General features: G+C 42.3%; 1 protein-coding gene across 12 annotated transcripts in view; it reads right to left on the reverse strand.

Moving 5' to 3' along the window:
* Positions 1-876: 876 nt before the first annotated feature.
* The window catches only part of Tmem144 (transmembrane protein 144), a 41855-nt gene continuing 18095 nt past the window's right edge, over positions 877-24636 (reverse strand). For 8 of the 12 annotated variants that reach the window (XM_034501407.2, XM_076932558.1, XM_076932560.1 and 5 more), the window contains 9 exons: positions 23891-23990; positions 22171-22251; positions 17383-17464; positions 15553-15629; positions 13519-13637; positions 11085-11204; positions 9690-9787; positions 6464-6517; positions 877-2406 (listed from right to left, as the gene is read on the reverse strand). In XM_034501407.2, the coding sequence (XP_034357298.1) occupies positions 2323-2406; positions 6464-6517; positions 9690-9787; positions 11085-11204; positions 13519-13637; positions 15553-15629; positions 17383-17464; positions 22171-22251; positions 23891-23990 (815 nt within the window). In that variant the 3' untranslated portion in view covers positions 877-2322. Of the gene's footprint in view, positions 2407-6463; positions 6518-9689; positions 9788-11084; positions 11205-13518; positions 13638-15552; positions 15630-17382; positions 17465-22170; positions 22252-23890; positions 23991-24636 lie in introns of those variants that run through there. The other 4 variants (XM_076932561.1, XM_034501408.2, XM_076932556.1 and 1 more) reach the window with 3 other exon arrangements.

Genomic DNA, 24636 nt, shown 5'->3' on the forward strand with positions numbered 1-24636 from the left:
CTAAGCCCAAGATTCCTTATTTTCTGTTCTGCTCGTGAACATCGTGTGAAGATCAGCCTTACTGGGTGGCTCCTTTTACTTTATGCAGTTTTGTCTCTGGACACAAGGGGGCAGGAGCTCTTTGGTACAAACATGGTTGTCATTTTCATTAAGGTGCAATAGAAAGCACAACTTGAAAAGATCAAAACAGCAGAATCTGGCTGTACCAGACAAGGGAAATAAAAACCTCAAAACCTCACCTTTGAGGGTGAGTGGACAGAGTAGAGATTGTAAAACTGCTCCGTTAGGTCAGCTGGCAGGAGGGGAGAGACAAAAACGGACAGACAGACAGACAGACAGACACTAAAACCTACATCAAGATGAACCAGGGCAGAAAAGATTGAAAGCCCTTCCCCACTAGGCTGCCTACAACGTGTGGAGCTATGTCCTTGATTAGAAAGGATCCTGTGGTTTCTGGCCAGCACGTCTGAGCCTTCCCCTCAGCTCACCAGCCTACTTTACCTAATACCTCCCCTTTCCTAATAGCCACATGGCCCTGTTTCAAAAGACACAGAACCTAGCAAATGCCATCGAGTGTGCTAGGACTCAGATCTGCCCCTATGACGTAACCATGAACAGTAAATTGTTTGGTAACCATTTTGGAAAAGCTTCTTTCTCCCATAATACCTTTTTAACATTGTAGGCATTGCTTGGATTGCTTGGGGGGGGGGGGGTAGAATAAGGGCCCCATTTTTTCTTTTTTTGTTTTTTTTCCCTGCAATTTCCTTACTTCCTATTTAAAATTAGCAACTTTACAAAGAACAATTAAAGGCTGCCCACCGTGAAATTCTAAAATATATCTAAAGAAGAAAAAAGTAGCTTTTTTTTTTTTGGCCATAAGTTTATTCAGAAGTTGTCATATTATCACAATTTAATGACATTTCAAGTAAAAACTGAAATAGATAAAAGACATTATTATCAAATATTATTTGTTTGAGCAATTCAATGATTAGAAGGGACTCCAGGGATGTTTCTGATTTGGCCAGACAAAGTATAATTGGGTTAAGGGTGGTTGAGTCCAGTAGTTTTCATAAGTTGTAAGTTTTTCCTATCTGTAAACTTTGTTTCCTCTTGATTAACATGTAGTAACAATAGCAAAGAAGGTTAGAGTGCTTGTCGGGCAAGGAGACATTAGGCAAAGGACACATCCTATCATTAACCCCCTTTCACCGGAAGCGTGCCATGCCCAGAGCTCAGGTCCAAAGCCACATAACTCAGGAGCATCTGAGGTTTATGCCCAGGCAGGTACAGGATGCTATTCTGTTGCTCCGGCACACCTAAGTATTGCAATACCAGGAGGGAACAGGTAAAAGACACAGCTAAACACTGTTATTATATTAAGGGTGCAGAGAGCATGGAAGCAAGCAGTGTGCTTGCAGGTTTTTTTCCTTAAAGAATCAAATCAATGTACTTGCTACATTCTTTTGTCTCCTGGAAATCAGTTAAAATAGGATCAAAGCAAACACTTCCAGTTAAAATAATTTTTTAAAGTAACTGTGTTTAAGGACAAAAATAGTTGTGCGGTCAAACAAATTTGCTTCCTTCAAATTGAGTGTGATGAACTAAAACTTTTAGCAACCCTAGAACGTGTCCAAATCTGGAACCATGAACACAAGTATGTGCGCCTGTGAACGTACATAGAGTGGTGGTGACGTGCTCTCTGAGGATCGGTTTTATTTGGAATAATTATCAAAACATTTTCAGCTAAAAAGGGCGGGCAATGTTAAGAGCTGAGCAATATTAAAGCAATAATTTTTGGCTAAAAATAATGAACTGGCCTTTTAAACATTCAGGTATCAACTATGACACTTGCTTTTTCTAGCAAAGGGGCCGATAACTTTGAAGTTGTATTCCACAAGGTATGCCTGTGTTCCTTCCCTCAGTCAAGAAAGTATCTATTTTTGTTCCTCTTTATTAATAAATTATAAATTTGGATGGTAATTTCCTTTGTACAAACTCCGCCCTATTCTGGATTATAATATTAAGTAGACCCTGATGAAGCCAGCACCACCAGACAGGATGATCCAGCATGCCTCTGAGCCAGCCAGCGAGGTCCTGCCTTCGTTAACAGCTCATTGGAAGGAGTTTTCATACATGCTGAACTGAAACATGGTCTCTGTCTTCATTCTCACATTTGTGGAGTAAACAGTCATTTATCCATTCATTCATTCCCAGAGTGCCAGAGCTCCACTGCTCTGCAGCTTAGCTGTCCGCAGTGTTAGCTTGTGCGGCAGAGGCTTTCTCCTAGCCGCGGCTGCCATGTGCTGCTCTTGCTGTGAATAACTACATTTTAGAAAAAGCAGTGCACAAGGCCCCAGTCAAGATGATGCAGAAAGCAAGCACCAACAGTAAGTAGTTTCGGAGACCCTGAGTAATAAAAACAAGAAAGGTTGCATTGAATAAAACTTGAATCGAATTTAAATTTACAACATGTATATTTTAAAAAGACTGTCATGGATCATGGATCTTTACTGCATCATATGCTCTGGCTATTGGTATTCTCTCTCTCTCTCTCTCTCTCTCTCTCTCTCTCTCTCTCTCTCTCTCTCCTTTTTTCTTCTTTGTCCTCTCCTGACAATCAACGAATCTCCTAAGAAAATCTGTAATAGTCTTACTAATTCATCCACTGAATAAACATATGTGAGCACTCTCAACGCACGCCCTGGGAAATGAAGGAAAGGGACGTTACAGACGAAGACAGGCGAGGGCTTTTAACAAGCATCACCATGCTATTTGTGCATGTGTTCCTGGACTCTTCATGGAGCTGGTTTGGAGAGTAGAGCTGGGCTTCCAACCCTTAGGTGTTGCCCAAGAAAGTGGGAGAAGCAAGTGGAGATTCCTGGAGGAAAGACTGTTATGTGCAAAGGCTGTTGTTCTTAGGAAGCATGGCTGTTTCCCGGGGTGGTTTCAGTATGCCTGAAGCATGAAGGTGAGTGTGTGGTGGTTTGAATGAATGGCTCCCATGGGCCCATAGGGAGCGACACTAGTAGGAGGTGTGGCCTTGCTGGAGTAGGTGTGGCTTCACTGAGGGAAAAGTATCTCTGTGGGTGCGTCTTGAGGTCTCAGATGCTCAAGCCACACTCAGTGTGGCAGTCTCCTTCCTGCTGCCTGTAGACCCAGATGTCGAAGTCTCAGCTTCTCTCCAGCACCGTGTCTGCTTGTATGCCACTATGCTTCTCACCATGCTGATAATGGACTAAGCCTCTGAACTACGAACCATCCCCAGTTAAAGGTTTTCCTTTGCTGTGGTCATGGTGTTTCTTCGGAGCAATAACATCCTAACTAAGACAGTGGGGATGGGGGTGAATGGCTGGATGAGTATTCAAGAGCCTATAGGTCTTACTTTTTTGAGCAATGAGGTATTAAAGAAACAGGAAGATGTAGGTGTTGAAATTTTAGATTTGCATTCTAGAAAGTTTACACTTGTGTGTGCATGTGCGTTCGCACGTGTGTACGTGTGGAGGATGTGAAACAGCTAGGAGGACCAGAATGAATGTATGGAGGCCAAGGAGGCAGCCCTAGTCTTTGAGAAAGAAGATGGAACACCAATGGTATGATGGAGATGGGTCTGAAGAAACAAAGAGAAGATCGAAGAAGATTAGCTTCTGCTACTATGTATGGGCACTCGTGTTAAAGATGGAAGACATGGATAGCCTCATTCTAATGCAGCTCCGTCACGGTCTGAGTCTCAAAGAAATACCTTCCTGCCGTAAGCAGACATATTTCATTTCCATGAGATCTGTCTTTAGGGGTATACACAGATCGATTTCAATAGCTCCCTCCTGAGATTAAACCCTCAAACACCGAGAGACAACAATCCTCTATGCCTGAGCATACTTTCTGGACAATATCTTATCCCCTTCAGCCATTTTTCACATAGAATGGTTCCCAGAGCCCTCTTTGTCTTGGCTGTTCTTCCTGAATGATAGCTAGTAGGTACTCACTCGCCCCTTTGTACAGATAGACTCTGTATACTGTAAGGCAAGATCTGTATACTCCAAAACCAGAATAATGCCTAATTCTAAATACTCATTCTACCTCAGTGGCCTTGTCACCTAGTAGACTAGCCTGGGTAGCCAGGGAGTCCCGGGGACCCTCCTTTCTTTGCCTCCCCAGCACTTGGATTACAAGTGTGTACCACCACACCTGGACTTTTATTTGAGTCTGGATTCTGGGACTGAACTCTGGTCCCCAGGCTTCAAGTTGAGCACTTTTCCAACAGAACTAGTCTCCTTCCTAAGTTATAGGTCATCCAATACAGAAATCATAGAATGCTATTGGCCATTTTCTTAGAAATGCCATGATTTAATTATAGTCATGTAATGAGCACACAGAGATTCTGAGAGGTCGACTGGGGTGGGGGAGATAGGAACGTAGACATGCAGCCTTCGGCCTCTGCAGGGAAAATGCAGGTGGCCGCCCTCCTCTCGCCAAAACCCTGATTACATCCGGCTCACCCAGACAGGTAACCTAAAAATTACTTAAGAGAGGGGCAAACGGGGAGGAAGACTGGAGATAGCATGCTGTGTCTCTGGAGAGAACCGAGTGACTTATTGTGAGGAGTGAATCTGTGAAGGCTGGGTGCTGCTCGTCAGTGAGCCTCAGCAGAGCGGAGAGCTGCATTTGTGAGCACCTCCCCTCGAGTGCCTGGCCAATGAAGTATGAGTGAAAACCTAGTGGTGGGTGGATCATGTAAGATTTAAAGCTAAGGGAAGGGTTCCCTCTTCACTGCCCTTTGTCCAGGTCTGGTGTGAGGGAAGAGCAGGAAGGAGTGCCTAGTGTGGTTGCCCCGTGGTGAATCAGAGTCAAGCAGAAGAGGCCAAATTGACGACTGTACGTGAGGCTAGCTCTCCTAACCACACAGTAGGACTCTCTCAGCACACTGAGTTTTCCTGTCCTCATTCGTCATCTTTTCCTGACAGTTCCTTAGGAGTTCTGGGCTTCAGTTGTGACAAGTTCACGGGGCAGAGGCAAATTTGTGCAGCACACCCCAGACACAATGGAAACAGTACCCAGAAGGGAGAAGGTGTGGATGCTGCTAAGGGACTGTGCTTTTAAATTCACAGCCCTTATCAGGATTAGTCATGCTTGGGGCTGGAGAGATGGCTCAGTTGTTATCAGAGCTTGCTGCTCTTCCAGTGTATCCCAGTGTTCCCAGTGTCTCCACAAGGGGCAGCTTACAACTGCCTGAACTCTAGCTGGGGTGGGGTGGGAGGGATCCTACACCGTCTTCTGGCTTCTGCATGCAAATACCCACATACTGACACACACGTACATAAATAAATGCAAAAGTAAATTAAAAAACTATTTCTAAGAGTTAGTAACTACCCTTAACATGTAATTCAAAGACCTAAATATTACATTACTCTTTTTGCTACTTAATAAAGAATCAGGTTAGAGCACATTAATTTGTCTTTGATCAGGGCTCTGTAAGGTGGGTTTAGGCCAGGTAAGTTGTCTGACTTGCTGGGAGCCTCAATACTAGAGACTATGTCTAATTCTCTACTAGTGAAGTACAGCACCCAGAGCTGCCAGGTGGGGCCCAGCTTCTGTTGCACACATTTCCATGTATGTGAGTCCCACACTAGGGCTTTAGGTCTCCCTAAAATCGTTAGTTTTCAGAAGTCTTAACTTAGCTACTAGTACTAGGTCAGAACAGGCACTCAGTAAATTTGTTTAAAGAAGGCATGTATGCATGGGCTCTCCAGATGAACTTGGTTGCTGTGGGTTATCCTGATGTTGTTTGTATTCTGATGCTAATTCTGTTTCCTCAAGAGGGGCTGCCCCGATGAGGAGTGAGTGGATCATGTACTCAGGTGATTCCATGTGAATCTTCTTTCCATTTTAACTGGTCAAATAAAGGCTAGAGCCTGTGATTGGACAGTGGAAGGGAAAGGTGGGGCTGGAGGTTTTAGAGAGTGAGGGAAGAGAGGGAAGGGAGAGGAGGAAGATGGAGGAAGAGGAGGTGGAAGGAAGATGGAGCAGAACCACGTGGCCTGGAGAAGCCACAGTAGCAAGGGATCTCATAGCTGGGGAACAGAGTAGTGAAGTGGTAGATCTGCCCAATCTAGGCCTGCAGCTTTTAAATATTGTAAAATTTTTACAATATTGTGTGTTTTTTGTAAGGGCTTTTTTTTTTTTTTTTTTTTTTTTTTTTTTGGGTGTTGGAGATTTACTGCAACACTTGGTGAATTAGAGAAGAAGCTGTAAGTTGATACAGTTACATTTAAAATCCGAGCCTTCAGTTATTAAGTGCTGTATGCCCGACTACGGGAGCACTTTGCTAAGCCTCATCCTATCTCGTAGCAGCAGAATGGTGTTCTCATGGGGTCTGCTAACCCTTTGCATTTAAGCATCTATCCAAAATTCTTAATTTCCTAGAGGAGACTGAGATTGGGGACAGCAATCATTTCTTCATCCTTACCTGTATTTCCTTGAAAACGAAGATCCCCCAAAGTGCAGCAATAAGTCCAGGACCCTTATATTTTAAAAAAAAAAACCTTTAATTCTACTGGATTTTTTAAAAATATAACTGCACCCTAGAAAAATACCGTAAGCTACAAGCAACATAATTTTTGGGGGGTGGGGGAGGAACCCTATAATCTAAACTATAGTTCCACATTGATCCAAGAATCAAAGTAACATCCTTAAATAAGACAGATTTCTTTTTTTCTTTTTCCTTTCTTTTTTCTGTTTTGTCTTCATAGTTATTATTGCTATTATTTTGATGATGCTTTAATATTTTATCACATTAAACAATTTTTTAATGCAATATGCTTATGATAAACTATTTTAGTCAGGCCTTGTAGTGTGGGTATGTAGTCCTGGATACCTGAAACAGGAGTACTAAAAACTGAAGGCTTGCCAGGGTTAAAGACTGAGTTTAAAGACAGCCTGGCTAGCTTAGCAAAACTGTCTAAAAAGGTAGTAATATTTGAAAGGGAAGGGGCTATACCTCAGTGGTACAGTGTGTGGAAACAAAAACAAAACAACAAAACAAAACAAAAACCCAAACAACAAACCAAAAGACAGAAGAGAAATAACTTTCCTCTTTTAAAATAAACAAATACCTTATTTTTCTCTTGATGCACTTCTGGGATACATATAAAGAGATTGATAGAATAAAGTATATGAATATACCTTATATTTTCTCAGCATTAGCTACATGATCTGATCTCTTAAATGAAGCAAGGGCATCTCTGAGAGAGAATGGCAGTACCAGGCCCCCACGTAGACCAATCAACTGTGTCTAACACTAAACTGGAAGGGATGCTAAAGGTAGCTATATATAAAAATAAAACCATGTAAGCAAGCAATGGGAGTTCCTGGAGGCAAGGACAAGAGTGAAAAAAGTATACAAAATGGGAAATGAGAAGAAACAAGAAAAGGCACATTTCTACAATTTGAAAATGTGAAGCTGTTCAGATCTGGTATGAGTGTTTTTCACCAGCAAGGAAAGCCGTGGAGCTGGCTTAGCTGTGATGTCGGTGAGGAAGACATATGAGGGCAGAATTTTAATGACTCCTCTTCAAACCCTGCAGGGACTTTGGAAGAGCTTCAATAAACAATTCCACAATGTTCTCTCTCCCGGCACTACTCCCACTGTCTACAGGGCTGGCCCAATAAAGTTTGATTCCACTGCTTCTAGCATGTGAGGGAAGTAATAAAAATGCCTTGTTTTCCATTTATCACCATCTGCGAAGTCAGCATCAAAGGGGCCAGAGAATTAGGTCAAAGGAACCACCTTATATCAGATTTGCAAAGTGCTGATCCCAGGAATCCAACTCAAATGAGAAGCACGCGCCTTGTAAGGGTGGGCGGAAACATCAATATTACGCCGGTTGCTCAGGAATCTTTATCAGCTTCATTCTGAAAATGCATTTCTCTCCAGAGAAGAAAGGACCATAAGGTGGCACTGGTCTTGGAAGCTTCCTACCTGGTGACTTTTTAAATTACCCCTTTATTCATGCTCCGAGCATTGTTATGAAGATATATGTGGCTTTAGGAAGTGATGCCAATGTAATGTAATATGTAATGTAATGTAATGTAATATGTAATGTACATCCCAGGCAAAGGAGAGCTGTGGAGAGAGAGACCATTCCACAGCAGCTGCAACAGCTTGGGATGCTTGAACTGTTTTCCTTTAGGAAAATAATACATGTGAGGGGGTCCATGAACTGAGAAATGGGGTCTTCCTTCCTCCTCCTCCTCTCTCTCCTTCTTCCTTGCATAAAGACTTTGGGTCTAATAAAAAATTTATTGAGACTTGCAGAGTTAGGCATTTCCGTTTCATGCCAACATGCAGGTTGTTTAAACAACAACAACAACAAAAAATCACTTAGATTTTATTTGAATTTAGTTTTGTTTGCAGGTTATTTAATGAATATAGAACAATCCAAAGAATGCTGTGTGAGCCAGGCTTGGTGAGACATGATTGTGACGTCTAACATTCTGGAGGATTTTAAATTTGAGACCAGCTTGGGCTACAAAGACACTGTCTTGGAAACAAACAAAATACTCTTTGAAACCCACATCAAGCCTTTGTGAAATCTGTTTTAGACTAGTCAAGGTTTAATTCTTTTAGGTTTACACAGGTACGCTACTAAAATGACTTAAAGAAGGAATGTCTGTGATGACTATTTAGGAATCAGGAGAACAAACTGGTCAGAAGAGAGGAACACTAGGGTGGAGGCTTGACAGGTAGGGGTCCTGATCGCTCTTGCAGAGGACCCAAGCTCTGTTCCCAACATCTATGTTGCATGGCTCACAACTGCTTGCAACTCCAGCTCCCGGGGGATCTGGACTCCATTACACATGCCCACACATAGGCACATAAGCATAAACATAATTAAAAATAATAATGATAAGATTCTTAAAGAAGAAAATGCCCATTTATATACTATACTACAAGTGTGTGTGTGTGTGTGTGTGTGTGTGTGTGTGTGATTATACTTTTTTCACTCTTGTCATTGCCTCCAGGAACTCCCATTGCTTACATGGTTTTATTTTTATATGTAGCTATAGACTGGAGACTGTCTAAGGTTATGATGACCTGGGGGTCCACAGGAGCTGTGGGAACTTCCAAGCTATTCTTGGAAGTTCTGGTTTCCACCAGTTCTGTGATTCAGGCAGCACTCTCGCTGATGCCTCAACTTCTTCATCTTCAAAGTGGCTTTGAAGTGACTTTAGCATTACTTATGTTATGTCAAAATAAGCATTTTGGTTTTTGCTGTTACCTCTGTTTCATGTAATTAAGCCCTCCAAACCCACAGACTCAGACAGCAGTCCTTATTATTATTATTATTATTATTATTATTATTATTAATGCCATTTGAAAACTTCCTCAACCCAGGGACATAGAGTGAGTGCCAAGAGGAGTTTGAAGAACTTTTGTCTCACATTATATTTTTATATAGTATCACACAAATGAACCCGAGAGAGTCAGGAATAGAAAATTATAATATATTCCAGATGTCATTAGGTAAAATGACCAAAGGAAACACTTCAGGGATGTAAAAGATTGGGTATCTGCAAACCTATTAAAAAGAGGTTATAAATGTTGGCTCCTTAGCAACCAAGCACATGCCAACTCAAGAGTGTCAGCTTATCTATTTTTAGCGTAAGAACAATCCAGGAAACCGGCCACTTACAGCAGTGATGATCGGGAAGCTGATCACAGCGCTTAGTGAGTGGTTGGCTATGAACCAGCAGCAGGTGGCGATGGCCCACAGCACCCCTGACAGGAAGCCTGGAACACAGGGAGCATATGTGGGAGGCACGTGGTCCTCTACTGAGGACCTCCTACGCCTCCTACAGCAGGGACTATGAAAGCACACGTATAAAAGCATTCTTATAAACAACGCTGGCCCCTCTGGAGTTTTGAACTATGCTTTGTGGTCCCTTTAGAAGGTGAGTGATTCCTCTGTTCTAGGCTGCTGTGAGGGAGATGATGAATTATTCCCTTTGTAGATGTTAAGGAGGAGCTGAGGGAGGGACTGAGGGAGGCGGACAGGCCTAGAAAGTATCAGATCAGACATCCTGTGAGGTTGGGACAGGTGGGGGAGGACAGAAGCCCATCCTTTAAGTGAAAACCCAAGCTAAGTAATCTGCAGTGCGTTAGCCAGATGTTCAATAAATACTCTACTGTTGCTAATCAACCAGACACTCAAAATAATCAGATGCTTTATGTAAAAATATTCTCTTGTGAATACACACTCCACATTGAACTATGCTGAACTCTTTAATGAGAAACTGTTATTACAACAGTCAATGACTAAAGGATTATGACTCAAAACACACTTTCTATTAAGGCTCCAGGAACTTTTTCTTTCTTTTGAACTTTTTGGATAAACTACTTTTCTAAGTGACTTCAGACTCTTTATTTGTTGATACTTCTTTTATTGTAAATACAGGCTCAGGGAGCTGGCTTGCAACACTAATCTTAAAATGGTAGGAAAAAAAATAGTAAAGACTGATGACCCCAATAGAAGAGACTTTAACACAACAAACATCAAAATTAATGTTTTTGCAATTTAGGTTCTATAGTAATATAACATATGTACAGTTTCTTGTTTTATTAATCATTTTAACCATTTAGATTTCAAATTTCAAATTTCAAATATTCCCCTTCCTGGTTACCTCTCCACAATCCCCCATCTGGTCCCCCTCCCCCATCCCCTTTGCTTCTATGAGGTTGCTCCTCCACCCACTCACCCACTTCCGCCTCACCCCCGTAGCATCCTCCTATGCTGGGGCATCAAGGCTCTTTCCCCTCCCATTGATGTCAGATAAGGCCATCCTCTGCTACATATGTATCTGGGTTTTTCTCAGTGCTTCATACTTTATAGTGAACTGAGCCAGGACACTTAAGACAGCTATCTCTTTTTTTCTTTCTCTTTCTCTCTCTCTCCTCCTACCTCCGTCCCCACCGCCGAGATTGTCTCTTTCTTCCCCTTCCTCACCCTCTAATGATTATTCAAGTTCATTTAGTGGAACTGGCACTTAACTCAGAATAATAAGATTTTGTAGTTAATATTCTTTCTTACCTGGTAAGACTGCCTCTGGATACAGCTTTGGCCTATTTTTCATGGCTACACAGTAGGCCACAAAGTAGACTGTGGATGTAAGAAAGATGCCGCTGGAGTGTGCAAAAACGTAGTCTAAATCTGCAAACGTGGATGGCCAAATGCAAACGTCATATTAGCTACCTCAACAGATTTTAATTTCTGGACATAAAACAAACTCACAGAACCCACTGACCTTAAATGTGCAGGACCATTCATCATACCTAGTTATTCTAAATCTCCAATGCGCTGGTTGTTTCAAATTTTAATAAACAGATTTAAAATCTAGAAATGTTAAGTGAGTTAACTACAGCGAGACTCTGTCAGGCTACTTTTCCTATAACCCTGGAAATCTCAGTAAGAAACAGTGACTAGTATCTGACTATGATGTCAAGTTGCCTTTTAAGAAGGACTAGGCATCCAGCCCTCTTTTTGCTATGGACCTCAGCAACTGTGGTAAATCTTGATATAGACCAGAGGGGAGAACATGGATTAAAAATGGGCACTAGTGTATTGCCAGACTCTGAGGTCTGTCGATCCACTCAGAGATCAGCACTTCTACTGCAGATCACAGCTGAGCTGGAGGTCAGAAAGTGCTGGAAGTTATTCCAAAGACAGTTTTCAACGAACTAGCTGCAAGGCAGGGAAGGGTAATGACACACAATGGTGGCTCATCCTGGAGACCCTAATATCACTGACAGCCTGAGCAGATGGCACTGTGCCACCCAGATGGGTGCACTGCAGGAGCCTGGCTAGAAAATCTACCTTGTAGTCAACGGTTCTCTCATCCACAGTTTTGACAAGGATGAGTGGTGTGCTCACGGATGAAGATTTGAATGGCATGACTATCTCTTCTTCTAAATGTGAAACAACATTGTAGATCGTAGAAATAAAATCCACCCATCTATCCACAGAAGGATATCATAACTTGAAAAGCACAGACCACAAAGGTGAGTCCTTCCTCACTGACGTGTGACTCGAGAAACCTGCCTAATAGCTCTCTGATTTTATAGTTTTCAGCTGGGAAATGGTAATAGCAAATGGTGTCAGTTGCCATAGGAGCCAACCAACTGGTTTCTGCAAAAGACTTTAGAACAGAGTGCATGATACAGATGTGCAGTTAAACATGACAGAGTAATGCCCGCTGAGGATTATTGTTTAACAAACTGGAATAAAGTTTGCTCCCGTCAGACTGTGTCATACTGTCAGAGTTCTAAGAACAACACCTAAAAACTCATTGTCTATTGACAGTAAAAGACAGTTGTGGGCATTGTTTATTATGTCCCAGGACTAGGAGGGGCTTTCTTCCTGAATAGTCAATTGTTTTTATCTGTGTTCTCTGACTTCTGGGACTTGTGGCCCTGAATTCATTTCCCTTGTGGCCATGAGAGCCATGGCTTATTTCAAGCAAGTGTACAAGTGTTCCACAGAGTTGTCAAACTCACTTTTGACTCTGGTTTTTCCTAATTTTTATTTTTCCCTCCTTCCTTTGATTAAATTTTCCTTTAGTTATTATCTCTTAAAAAGAAAAAAAAAACCCAAATCTAAAAAAGAATTTACACAAAAAACTTAAAATAAAGGAGATCAGTAGAAGGTTCTAGAATTGCACATGGAGCCAAGTACAGAAAGAAGGAAAGGAGCCAGCAGCCTCAAGATCGTCAGTCAGTTCAAACCTCAACAATAACTCAAGTTCTCCCAGTGGGCACTCAACTGGCCTTGAGCTTGTGACTTTCCTGTCTTATCTGCTTCCTAGGAGTCCCACGTTTCACATTTCTCTCTTATCTAGTCAGCCAGTCACATTGATTTTCTACATCACATGACCCAGAAGTTCACTTTCTCTTTCTTGCTTCCTTAAGTATGCCATGCTTCCATGGGATTACAAGACCCCCTACACACTCTCATCTCCCTTTCAGCTTGCCCAGGGTTGTTGCACAGAATGTTCAGGTTGCTTCTGAGATACCGACTTTAGAACTGGAGGCATTATGCTGACCCTTTCAGATGGACCACTTTGTCCTTGAAAAAGAATATCCTCTGACTGAATAGGTTTATACTTTGACATTTACTTGGTTTAAGAATACTATGTGCTATATTTTAACTTTTTAAAAGCACAGAATACATGCCTTCCCATCGGTTATGATGTTAGACACAAAGGGCTCTTCATAATCTCTGAATTTTACTAGAAATCTGGGAACTGCGTGCTGAGATCCCAGCAGTGGAAATGAATCCTGACCATAGTTGATTCCATTTGTATGTTACAGATCCCATAAAAACATTTTAATGTCTGCTGCAACCTTTATTCCTGGTGCCTTCTAATTCACCACTTACAAATGAAAGGACAAAGGCACACAGCAGTGCTGACTTCATCATAGCTCCTTTTTCTACTAATAGAATATCAGGAGGAAAGCTCCTCACTCACCATACTGGCTAGCGCCTGCGTACATGCTGTCATTTCTTTGGCTGTGATCCTTGATGTAAATGATTGGCACAAATGTGGATCCATAGAGTATTCCAGATATTACTGCAAGGCTGCAGCCCCTTTAAGAAACCAAAAGAAAACCACTGTGTATTTTGGCCAGAGGAAATGTTTCCGATACACAAAAGGAACCACAAGTAAGGCTTTCTTCGATTTTAAGCAGTTTACCAGAAGCCAGACCTCTGCCTTGGCCTCATGAAGAGAGAAGTGTAGCTTCAGTCGTCTACTGTGTCACGGTGGAAGGACATGCCATGCAGAGGGGATAAGGAACCATTACTACAAATGATCACTATGAACGAGCTGAAAGGATTGTTGCTGAGGGTCATACACTGTACAAATAAACTGATGTGTGAGGCCTTTGTGGATGGGCATTATGTTTCAAATTTCCCTCAGACACATGTTTCGGGATCCTCATGGAACCAAGACAGACTATGGACAAATGCATTTTTGTTTAGAATGACTACACAGACAGAGTTGATTATAGTCCTGTCAAGAAGTGTTCATTGACTCTAAGAATCTGAATATTTTAGGTATAAAAAATTTTCTTTATGAGAAGAAGCAATGTTTCATTTTAAACACTGCCAACTCCTTGGCCTTGGGCCCTACATGCATAAAATGGGGACTAGTGTTTTGGGGCAGGTGTTGAAGGACAAGATGAGGGTTTTTAGGACAGTCCTTCTATCTCATACAAACAAGGACTTAAAAGAGGGAAGCCATTGTAGACCAGACCCCTGTCTTCAAAGCATGATGCCCCAACCCTGTAATCTCAGAGAGTGGAGAATTGTATGTTTGAAGCAGTATGGCATACATACCAAGATTCTGTTGAAAAAACACAAAATAAATTAAAAGCTCCCCTAAGCCTGAAAACAAATTCCTTGTCAATTAATAATTTTATTTAAGGATATTTAAAGGACACGAGAATCCAGAACTCTCTGTACATGATCCTGTACATTCCCTGTACATTGCAGGCCTCTGACTTGGAGGAAGACAAGATTTCATGGCTCCAAACACACAGCTATGAAAAGATAATTAGAATTTCTTTTTAGGTAGTACTTGGGGTGGATCCCTGGGCCTCTTAAACACTAGGTAAGTGCTTACGCTACATCCTTTGAGCTATAGCCCCTGCTCTTGAAATCTTCCTCTTTACAAACATTCATATATATATTGCAGCTTGATTAATTTTTGTCTTTTTGACTAAATTCACTTAATTTAGTCAAACATTTATTCTATGGCTTCTTTCCTATTGTGAAGGCGACTTATGTACTGCCTGTAGGTTGCAGTTGTAAAGCTCAGTCATAGAGTGTTTGGCTAGCAAGCCCAAAACAAGTGACCACTTCAATGTCCTGGGCCCAAAGAGGTTATCACAGCCACAAAGTTCAAACAACCATGAGCGTAGAAGGAAAGCTATACACTATAGTGTGTTTTAAATAGTTTGTTTCCCTGGGGGTGGGGGAGAAAAAAAGCAAGTAAAAAGCCAAACCACTAACCCTCCATACTCTAAAGTGAGATGGGTTGCTTTAAGGCATCTCTGAAGTGCTTATGACGAGACATGGGGTTAGGACTTACACAGGAACACAATGTTCTATTATATCTGACAACAGATACCTGGGATCATAAAACAGTCACAAAGGAAAGAAGGGTGGCAGCCCTGGGCTGATCAAATGGAGTGCACTGTTTCATTAGACTAAATACTCACTGCATGGTCATTATGCAACCGCTATACTTTTGGTACTGAAGTCCTACAAAATACGGTTGCTCTTGTCGCTGGCTAACTGGTCAGATACTGTATGCCTCCAGGCATCTTCTGTACCTAAATCTCAGCAGAGTGTAAAGAACCCTGTCCCCCAGGAGGTGGAAGTGCAAGGTTTCACCATCATTTTCTTCCTGGGATCAGATGAATTTCACCACGTCTCTCTGGACCCTCTGTTTTAGAAAACGTGAAACACAACAGGAGAGAGAGAAGCTGCCTCGCCTTACACAATGCGGTGGTGCGTGGTAGAAAGTTTATCCACCCAGGAGGAATCCGCACGCGGGTCTTCAGTTCTGTTGATCACCTGTGGAAGTCATCAGAGAGACCCGCATACAAGGACCTTCAGCACACAATTTCAGTGCCACACAAAGACTTTCAGGGTTTCCTCCCCTCTCAAACATGCCTTAACACACACAAACACAAGACACCTATGAGCTCCGGCAGTTCAGAGCTGCCGTCCTGACTCCACCCCTTCAGTTTTCAACTTAAACATTTCCCACAGATTAATGTGTAGCTATTTGATAAATTTAAATTTCATGGTTCACTGGTGTATTTTAATAAACTGTAAAGAAATTAGACCCAAGAAAAACTCAGACTTTCTACAGGAGAATGCATAAAATCAGTAAACATTTTAACGTCTCTTTTCCCTCAATAACATTTTTTTTGTTTGTTTTACTGAATTAAAAATACTTCCAGCCATGTTTCGAAGTTACGTTGATACTTTAAGTTGAGGAAAATCTGTGAGACAAACTTGAAGAAAATTTATGCTGCAGGGCACCATCTAGATCCCTGGATCAGTAAGAGGGACAAGAGCTTCCTCTCAGGGCCAAATTATCTTTTCTTGAAGCACACAGCCTTTAAAGATGCCCAGGAATCAATATCCCTCTTCTCTCTTTCTTTTTAGGTCAATTTAATGAAGGTATTAGCCATCTCCGTCGATAGAAGAAGAAGGGAGGGGGAGGGGCAGAATCATGGTACAGTGGGGAAGCTGCCAGGGAGGCAAAGCCTGTGGCTGTGGGTGTGGGCTCAGGGAGCCTAGCAGATGGGGAGGATGGCTGGGACTGAAGGACTGGCACTGGGTTCCTGGCAACGTGGACTCACCCTCATGCAAGCTTTGCAATGGGACCCTCGACAGCTGGGCAATGTCATGTCTCTTTAAGGTTGGCCCTGTTTAACACTGATTTCAGACCAACTTATATTCTTTATGGTCAAAACAGTGCCTCCTTGTATATTTTCTGTCATTGCCAGCAAGCAAAGCATGATGAAGATAAAACCAGAAATGAAAAAACCAAAAAACCAAAAACCAAAAAACAAGTCTAGTTCACTTCTTACTGGCATATGACCTCCGTGAGGATCATTAGCTCGCTCTGCCCATTGCCTTCTGTCTTCCCCCCAGCCTCCTCCCTCCTTCTCCCAAGCTACTCTCTCATCCCTCACTGTGCAAGCCCCCAAGGGATCCTCAGTGAAAAACTGCAATCGTATACCTTATAGAGATCTATTGTTAAAAAAAAAAGTCAGCCTCATCATTGGAAGGGGGCATCACCATGGAAACCTGACCCACTTCTGATAAATATGCTGAACTATTTTTATAGGCACAAGGGATGGAAAATAGCATCTTCTCTCATGGGGGTCAGAGTTATGTTTTGTCTTTACATTCTGGTAGTATGAATGCAATGGTCCCTATAGGCCCACAGGAAGTGGCACTATTAGGTGTGGCCTTGACAGAATAGATGTGGCTTTGTTGGAGGAAATGTGTCACTGGGAGCAGACTTCGAAGTGTCAAAAGCTCAAGCCAGGCCCAGTATTGCTATCTCTTTCTGCTGCCTGCCAATCTAGATGTAGAACTACTGGCTAGCTCTATAGAGCAGGCCTGCCTGCACATCGCCGTGCTTCCTGCCATGATGACAATGGACTAAACCTCTGAACTATAAGCCAGCCCCAATTAAACGTTTTCTTTTATGAGTTGTGGTGGTCATAGTGTCTCTTCACAGCAATAGAAACCCTAAGACACATCCCTCTCTTACGTTTCAAATAAAACTGTCCCGTACAATACTCACAGGCTCTGTCATTAGTGGTGTGGTGTCCGAGCTGCCTGGGTTATTCGGAATTTCACTTTTGATGAACAAAAACGTGAGCGCACTGCATGAAAACACATTCCAGTGAGATTGATCCGGACATGATCACTTTGTTTTGTTTTTGTATAAAGCTACCCAATTTTTAAGGGAAAACAAAATTTAAATCGAGTCCTGATAATGGAATTACTTTCACACACACCCATGGTGGTGGGGGGAGCTTGCTGTCTCTTCAATGCCCCATTCTCCTTGGTGTCCTTTATCCAGCAGGGTAAAGAACAAACACAAGAGACTTCCCCTAGGTTGGCTCTTTGTCCTGGTTTCCCTGTTTTAGTGAATGGTCACATCTTTCTTACTGTTCGAGTACAAACTTGACATTGAATCATGTGAAAATGAAAGTGAACGCAACCCTGAAGCATCCTTCATATATTGTAATTGCAACCGCCAAAAATTTAACAGTATCCTGTTGGACAGCTGTAAGAGATGGCCACCTTTAGTCACATTTGTGATAAAGGACATTCTTCCTGGAGAAATTAGGAAGGTGATGTCTCCTAACCCACAAGTGCCTATGATCCTAGCACTTGCGAGACAAACAGAGAAGGACCACAGTTTAATACCAGTCTGGGCTTTGCATTCTAGGGCAACATGAGCTATATCAAGACCTTGTCTTCAAAACAAAATGACAGAAAGAATGAATTTTATGAGATTAAATGCAGCACACATTTTGTGTTGTAAAGGAGGAAATTCAAGGTGGTTGTGTTTTTCTAATTAGAATTTTGCCTTCAGCCTGTCATCTCACATAGATGGATCAGGAGGTATTGTGGCATTTTAGTAGGGCTGTCCAGCCTGGTCCATAGTTAGAGAAAAGGACTACAGCCCTATGAAAGACAAAGCTAGGAACAAAGGCCTGCACTTCCTCACAATGCAGATTAATGACCAAGGTTGGGGGAAAACCAACACTCCAGAGAAGGTGAAAGAGATAGAAACAGAACAGACACTTGGATAATCCATAGCACATCATTTTATTTTTTAATAGGAAAGGAAATCTTCCTGGAAGTTGAGGAAAGAGGACAGAAAATTCAAAGCCATTCTAGACTACCCAGTGAGGACTTAGGCAAGCAAGTACGCAAGCAAGCAGGCAAGAAGGCAGGCAGGCAGGCAGGCAGGCAGGCAGGCAAGAAGGCAGGCAGGCAGGCAGGCAGGCAGGCAGGCAGGCAGGCAGGCAGGCAGGCAGGCAGGCAGGCAGGCAGGCAGGCAGGCAAGCAGGCAAACAGGCAAGAAGGCAAGCAAATAAATCATCTGCTGATTCAAAGCCCCAGAGTGGTTCCTGTTGTATAAACAAACAGAGTGGTATATATTATATAGGGAAAATGTACAGGTTCTTTAAAGACTGGACCATACAGTGGACTGAAATGATCATTTTAATTATGAGAAGAAAAGTAGCATCTGAGCTGAGGAGATGGTCCAGTAGGCAAAGTGTGTGGTATGCAAGAATGAGGACCTGAGTTTGAATCCTCAGAATTAATGTGAGAGGGAACACGTTACAATGAAAGAGTATAGAGTCCTGCAGAAGGATAGGACACCGGGACAGGAGAGTGCCTGGGACATTGCAGGCCAACTGGCCTGGCGTATGCAGCAGCTATGAGGGCTTATCTCAAGAAAGATGAAAGTCAAGGATCAATAGCTGAGGTTGTCCTCCGACCTCCACACATACGCCATGACACCTGTGTACCCAAATGCATACAGGAATATTTGTGTGGACACACATACACAGACACACAAACAGACATAGACATACAGAGACACATCACCCCCCCCACACACACACAGATACATATATAGGCACACAGACAGACAGACCGACAGACAGACAGACACACACACACATACACACACACACACACACACACACACACACACACACACACACACACACACAGAGAGAGAGAGAGAGAGAGAGAGAGAGAGAGAGAGAGAGAGAGAATAAAATTACTCTGTAACCAATGAAACTATGTTTTGTTTCCTCACTCTACCATGAGCTCTAAATTCACTCAGCCAATGCCCTTCAAAATGAACCTATTAAAGCCATTAAGTTAAACTAATTAAATAACAGATTGGTGCATTCCACCCAGGAGAGCAATAGAGATGGGGCCGAATGCCTTACAGGAAGAGATCCTTGCATCCTCCCACTGCAGAGCCAGCTCTTAACAGAGCTGCACAGTCCCTTCAGCTCAATGTCTACTTTAACATTAACTTGAGACACCAACAAATATCCCAAGGGGCAACTATGCATGGATATAATAGTACAGGGGTTTGGGTTCTACGTGTCCTGAAAAGGCTGTGTCCAATGTTTGGTGACTGCTCTACTTGCTGTGGGGAGGCAGTCAGCCTTTCAGAGACGGAGCTTAATCAGAAGTTCAGTGTTAGGAGTGTGTCTTTAAAGGGGCTTTTTGAGGGTCCCTTTCACTTCTGCTGTCCTCTGGTAGATAGCGTTGCTCCTTCATACACTGTGAGTTTACTGTGCAACGTCTCCCCAGCCCCAACCATGATTTGTTATAGGCTTTTCCCTTATGCTGATGACCTAAAGTGTTTACTAGAGAACAGAGAGTGAGTGCGGTTGGAAGCTACCTTATATTAGGAGTCTTAACCATGTGTCTAGGTACACAAAGCTCTCGAAACATTTACTTTTCAAATTACCTTAAAAGATTGGTACTAGCATTTCCTCCTCTTTAAGGATGCAAAAACCAAGGATTTGGAGAAGAGATCCGTGCAAGGTCATCTGGGTAGAAGTGTCAGAGTATGAGAAAGTAACTGATTTGTAACTTTAGGGAAAATTTTTGTGTTTTTAAAGCAGAAATTTGGAGGAGAATGGTGCTTAATGTACTGAACAGACCAACGTTTAATTCTTACCATTAAGTTAAAACTAGACATGCTAAATTAGAATTTTACAATGTGAAGAAATTGTCTTAGAACTACCGAAAGCCAGAATTCCATGTGAACTGTATAGAACACATAAAACTGCCTCTAACCAAATGTGTCAAGAATTTACAGTTTTAGAATAAGCTTTGCTATTCGTCCCCAATTGCCTAGGGACTGCTCTCTAAGGCAACATTTCAATGACAAAGAGACTGTTCCTGAATGTGGCTGGGGAAAAACACCATTACTGGAGGAGGGAAGATATACTGTTCTTTCCCAGAAGACTGAAAAAGTACTGAAGTCTTTGAGGGCAAAGCTATTCAGTATGCGCAGCACTGACAGCAGCCGATAGAAATGGAATCCAGAGAGAGAAGGTGACTGAATTTAAGGTGACCCAATTCTTGCTTGAGTTTTATTGGCAAAACTCCACCATGTGGAGATTCAAGGTCATTTTCATACTCACTGATACAGTATACACAAGTAGAGGAGGAGACATAAAGAACTCGGTACTCAAAAGAGAATGTGAGAGGTGAGAGAATTATAACTGGGTTAAGAAAAGGAATGGGAGAGTGGGGTGGTAAGAGCTGGAATCAGTGCTCAGAAAGGCCCCCCTTACCTGTAGTCAGCCATGATCTGACATGTTAAACTCAAGGCACACTCATCCCTAAATTCTGCCTTGTGCACTGCCTTCCATAGCACAGTGCCGTCTTCTCATCTGAGGCCCGAGGCATGCGTTGGCATCCCTTTGCCCAGTTAGCCACCTTGAAGAACTACCCAGCACTTAGTCACTTGCAGTCCTTTAGTCAAAACCACGATGGTGATTTGCTGTGCCGGATTCAGCTAATGTGACCACAAATCACAAAAGTGGTGAAGCAAGCCGGCAGGACCAATGTGCCATAGAAGATCCACTCAGAGTTGTCTTTCAGTGAGAAGGTAAAAAGTTCTCACCTTAAAAAACTAAGAGAGAGAGAGAGAGAGAGAGAGAGAGAGAGAGAGAGAGAGAGAGAGAGAGAGAACTGCACTAAAGGTTCTAAGACCTGTAGTAAGAACAAAGCTAAGTCATAAAGTTGTCAGACATAGATATTTCTCCTAGCTTTTCGGTCTTACTGAAACCATAAAACTCTAAAAGTATGGCCTTAATGCTTAGTTAAAATGGAACAAGCATGAAGTCATAGTGTTTGGTACTCCCTGTGTTTTAGGAATCCTCTGAGGGTAGAGCATATTCTCTTGTATGAGCAAGAACTATGGTACTAAATAGAAAAAAAAATGACCATTCCAGTTGCATAGAGGAAACGAGCAGACTATTGACTTAGTTAGCATTCTTTGGTAAGCAAACTGCTCCAATACATCCTGGTTCTTCTTCATGTGCAGTGTATTCTATTTAGTATAGCTATTGAAATGGAACTTCAGAGCAGTTCAGTGGCTTTTACGGAGTTTCTCAGAGCTCTTGAGAACTAAAATTAGGGTCCCCGACCCCCCTCATCTGGTATTTCTTGTTCTGGAAATAAGGTCTGTCATTGAAAATTAAGAATCAGGAAACATAAATTTTATGAAATGTAGGTTTAAAGAAAATGTAAGGATATTAAAAGCTTTAGGAAGTGGGGCTGGAGAGATGGCTCAGTGGAGAAGAGCACTGGCTGCTCTTGATGGGGGGGGTTGATTCTAAGCATCCTCATGTCAGCTCATAACCATCTGTCACTTGAGTATTAGGGAACTGGAAACTCTCCTCTGACAGGCACACATGTGGTACATATACATGCAGGCAGAACATTCATACACATAAAATAAAGATAAAACAAATCCTTAGAAAACACTCTGAATGCCCCAAAAAACTAGTGACTAGAAACATCTGCAGACCTTACTACTGACAGCCCAGCTCCAAAGTAATTCAGCATTGGCTTGGACACTTCTTCTGCATCCATCCCAAACCAGCCAAACCTGGAAATGCAGAAGAATATCAAATCAGATAGCGAGAAAATAGACTCAGTTTAAGAAAATAGACTCGAGTTGAAATCTTGGTTCTCTTATGCACTTATCTTTGGATAAGTTACTTTTCTACACTGTGCCTCTAATTTCCATGATAAAGTGGAGAAAATAGCAGTTGAGGCATGGTGGTTCATGTCTGCAATCCCCAGAGGTAAGACAAGAAGAACTCAAGGCCAGTCTGGGCTACAGTATTTGGGAGGCAGAAGCAGGTGGATATCTGTGAGTCTGAGGCCATCCTGGTCTATATATTGATTTCCAGGCCAACCAAGATTACATCGTGAGATCCTATTCCAAAATTAAAACAAAACAAAACCCAAACAAACTAAACCCAACCCAACTCAATTAAACTCAAGCCCTTCTATAATCTTTGAAGTATTTAAAAATGAATTCTTGTCTAAAAATTCCTACTCTCTGACATCAGTTTACAATCTTTTCATCATGGTTTGACTTTGTCACAATCCTTAGCATTCTTCATGGAAAGCCACACAAAGGATGAAGCAAGAAGAAAAAGCACTGTGTTGAAACAAACAAAACTCTAGCGCACCGGGAGAGAAAGGATGGGAAAAGATGAATATACTGCAAGTTAGTAGACACATTTGCCTTGCTCTTTGGGGGCAGTATAATGCTTTTGGGTAGAAGGGAAGCCTTAAAGTGAGGCAAGAGTAATGTTTTCTCTTCTCATTTCCCAAGCCTGGCCTGAAGCATATTGACCATGGGCATCACACACTGTTCATGGAGCTTCACGTGTTCCCATCCCTGCCCTTCGTGGAATAGGGGAGCCTCTGCAAATGTAGCTAGTACCACGGGGACACAGAAGGCTCAAGTCTGTGAATTTAATTAGCTTAAGTTTCCATATAAAGACTACCTGTGGCTTGTGGCTAACCTTTTGGACAATGCAACTTTCTAGCTAGCCTTGAAGGAGTGCTCCCTAAAGAGCCAGTGGTTTAGGTGTGGCTAGCTGTTCCCCTTCTCTCTGCCATTATACTGTGAAAGCAGCGGTAGACCATGACAGGTTTTTTGTTTGTTTGTTTGTTTGTTTTGTTTTTTGTTTTTTTTCCCAAGACAGGGTTTTTCTATGTAGCCCTGGCTGTGGTGAAACTCACTTTGTAGACCAGGCTAGCCTGGAATTCAGAAATCCACCTGGCTCTGCCTGCCAAGTGCTGGGATTAAAGGTGTGTGTCACCATGCCCAGCTCCTAAAATGTTTTGATATGGCTACATCGCACTAAATCCTTACAAAATGCCAGGGAGATGGAAATTGTTTCTCTATTCTAAGGAAGCACATCTACGTTAGAATAGGTACCTGGTTAGGGAAGAGAGAGGGAAAGCAGACTTCAACTGCCTTTCTCCCTGTTTTTGTGTCCAAGATACAGCTTTTTTACTTTTTTATTTCCTTTACTACATCTTGATAAAATATCTAGATCGCTTATTTCTAGAAGAGCCTCAGAGAAATAATAGACGTGGCTCATTTACGTGTGCCAGCCATAATCTAAGCCTAAGAATCACATGCTTTCTCCCAGTGCGTCTATTTCCCAGTTAACACTGAATACAGGGTGCGGGACTCTTAGCTGAGATAGTTTGAATTGTGTTACCTTGAGCTTGCCCAGCCAGTTAAGGTGTTAAATGATCCCCAGATTAAGAGTCCAAGACCTAAACCGATGGTTTTGATAATTGGAACGACAGCAATGTTCCCTGTAGATACAACATGCAGGAAAAACGGGTCACTTCCCATACAACAAATGCATTTCTAAGCTAAATTAGTATTTTTTTCTGACTTTTAACTTCTGCCTCAACATGACTCCAAAATGTACTCTCTGGTACTCACTAGCTTTCCTTCCATATTCTCACAGACATTGACTTGCGCTCTTGAGGGTCACCAGGGCCAAATCCCTGATGGTGTTAATGTTATTAGCATAGTAGTTATGGAGACAAGGTCTTGCTATGTCCCACAAGGCTGGCCTCCCATTTTAGGACTCAAGAGATCTTTTCATCTCACCCTTCCCAGTAGCTGGGACAATGGATGCTTCTTACTCACTGTTGCTTTTTGTAAAACACTTCTTACCCTTTCTGCAACCCGACTCAGTCATGCAGTTTTCTCTCTCAGGTTTCTTCTTTAGGTTTGTGAATCACCTATGTCTCCTGATTTGAGCCATTCATCAGAGGTCCATATACCCTGCTAACATAACTCTACTCTAGACTGTCTTGAGTCTCAGTGTTCTGCTCTGAACTGCTGAGGCAATCTGCAGCTACTGTCCTCCACTGTGGTGATGCTGGAGATTTAGACTCAGAGGGTATCATGCTCCACTTAGTTTCACATCTGGAAAAGTTCTTCTGGTTT

This window comes from Arvicanthis niloticus, chromosome 4 (assembly GCF_011762505.2).
Source record: "Arvicanthis niloticus isolate mArvNil1 chromosome 4, mArvNil1.pat.X, whole genome shotgun sequence".
Lineage (NCBI taxonomy): Eukaryota > Metazoa > Chordata > Mammalia > Rodentia > Muridae > Arvicanthis > Arvicanthis niloticus.